This window comes from Cottoperca gobio, chromosome 6, assembly GCF_900634415.1.
Source record: "Cottoperca gobio chromosome 6, fCotGob3.1, whole genome shotgun sequence".
In the NCBI taxonomy this organism is placed as follows: Eukaryota; Metazoa; Chordata; class Actinopteri; order Perciformes; family Bovichtidae; genus Cottoperca; species Cottoperca gobio.
This window is the reverse complement of record NC_041360.1, coordinates 7,115,952-7,117,192: the sequence shown is the minus strand read 5'-3', so window position 1 is coordinate 7,117,192 and position 1,241 is coordinate 7,115,952. Positions and strand designations below refer to the sequence as shown.

Here is a 1,241-nt window from a genome sequence, read left to right as displayed (position 1 = left end):
CTAATGGTTACTAGCAGTTAGTTCCTCATTCGTACCCCAGTCACTACTCACTTTGTTGTGTCCCTTTTTATAAAGTATTACCCATTTTTAGTAATCCAGTAGATTATTTGATTTAAAATGTTTTTTTACAACTACGTTATTAATTCCAAAATTGGCATATATTTTGTTTTCAGTAACTGACTACATTTTAAATTATTCTGAACCAAATGTCCAACCCTTTTTCCATGTTTTAAAAGGGATTCATGAATAAAGTCAAAATTATTATAAGGTATTTTAAATGTTTTTTTGTAGGATATGTCTGGAGTTTGTTCTTTGTTGTTTGCGCGCGCATCTGTAGTGTGAATAAATGCGTGCACGCTCATACAGGCGTGCGTGTATTTTATTCAAGTTTGAGTAGGTAAGGGAACGTGTAAAAGTAGCACTCCTACATACATCCGGATAACCCTTCTCTTTACAAATATGAAAGAAAATACTGCATATACCTTGCAGTTCAACATTTAACCACAATACAATACATTAATGGATTAGAAACCAATGATTGACTACACAAGTTTTCATAAACAGACGCTTTTGAATGAGTGTGAGTATTTGCAGACACTCCCCGTAACGATTGAACCGTCCCGTCATACCTCGCGTGGCCAACGGCTCTCTCCACCGAAAGCTCGCTCATTGAATTGCTGTTGTCAGTCTGTTCAGCTCGATTTAGTTAAATAATTCGGAGCACACCAGGTCGGACTAGCTAATTAAGCATCTGTTATTTGACACAGACTTTCCTGGCCTTCTGTTTGTCTAACTGCGGCGGTGGGGCGTGCTTTCCTGGACTCGCTGGCTGGGTTTGGTCGGGGAGGCAGGGGAAGTACGGAGCTGGTCCCGAGTGATGATGGAGCTAGAGTCGGCCAGTAATAGAGGCGAGCTGGGAGCTGTGGGGGACTCGCTGCAGCCACAGACTCCCAGCAGGCACGAAAAGAGCCTGGGACTGCTGACGACCAAGTTTGTGACTTTACTACAGGAGGCGAAGGACGGAGTGCTGGATCTGAAAGCGGTGAGCATGCAGCCTATAGTCTTTGTTGTTAGCTAGCACATGTCATTTTGAGCCTGCCCGCTGTCGTTCGTTTACATGCACTTTCGCTAGCCTGCTTGTTAGCTTAGCCTAGCTGTGTGACAGGCTAATTTGAATGGGTGATACATCTTTGCTTATGGCTTTGAACTTTTTATACACTTCTAAAACTACTACTACTAAA

General features: G+C 42.4%; 1 protein-coding gene across 1 annotated transcript in view; it reads left to right on the top strand.

The window, feature by feature from the left end:
- The first annotated feature begins 603 nt into the window (after positions 1-603).
- Positions 604-1,241, top strand: part of e2f4 (E2F transcription factor 4) — a 10,674-nt gene continuing 10,036 nt past the window's right edge. The window contains exon 1 of the mRNA XM_029434621.1: positions 604-1,042. Coding sequence (XP_029290481.1) covers positions 878-1,042 — 165 coding nt within the window. The 5' untranslated portion in view covers positions 604-877. The remainder of the gene's footprint in view (positions 1,043-1,241) is intronic.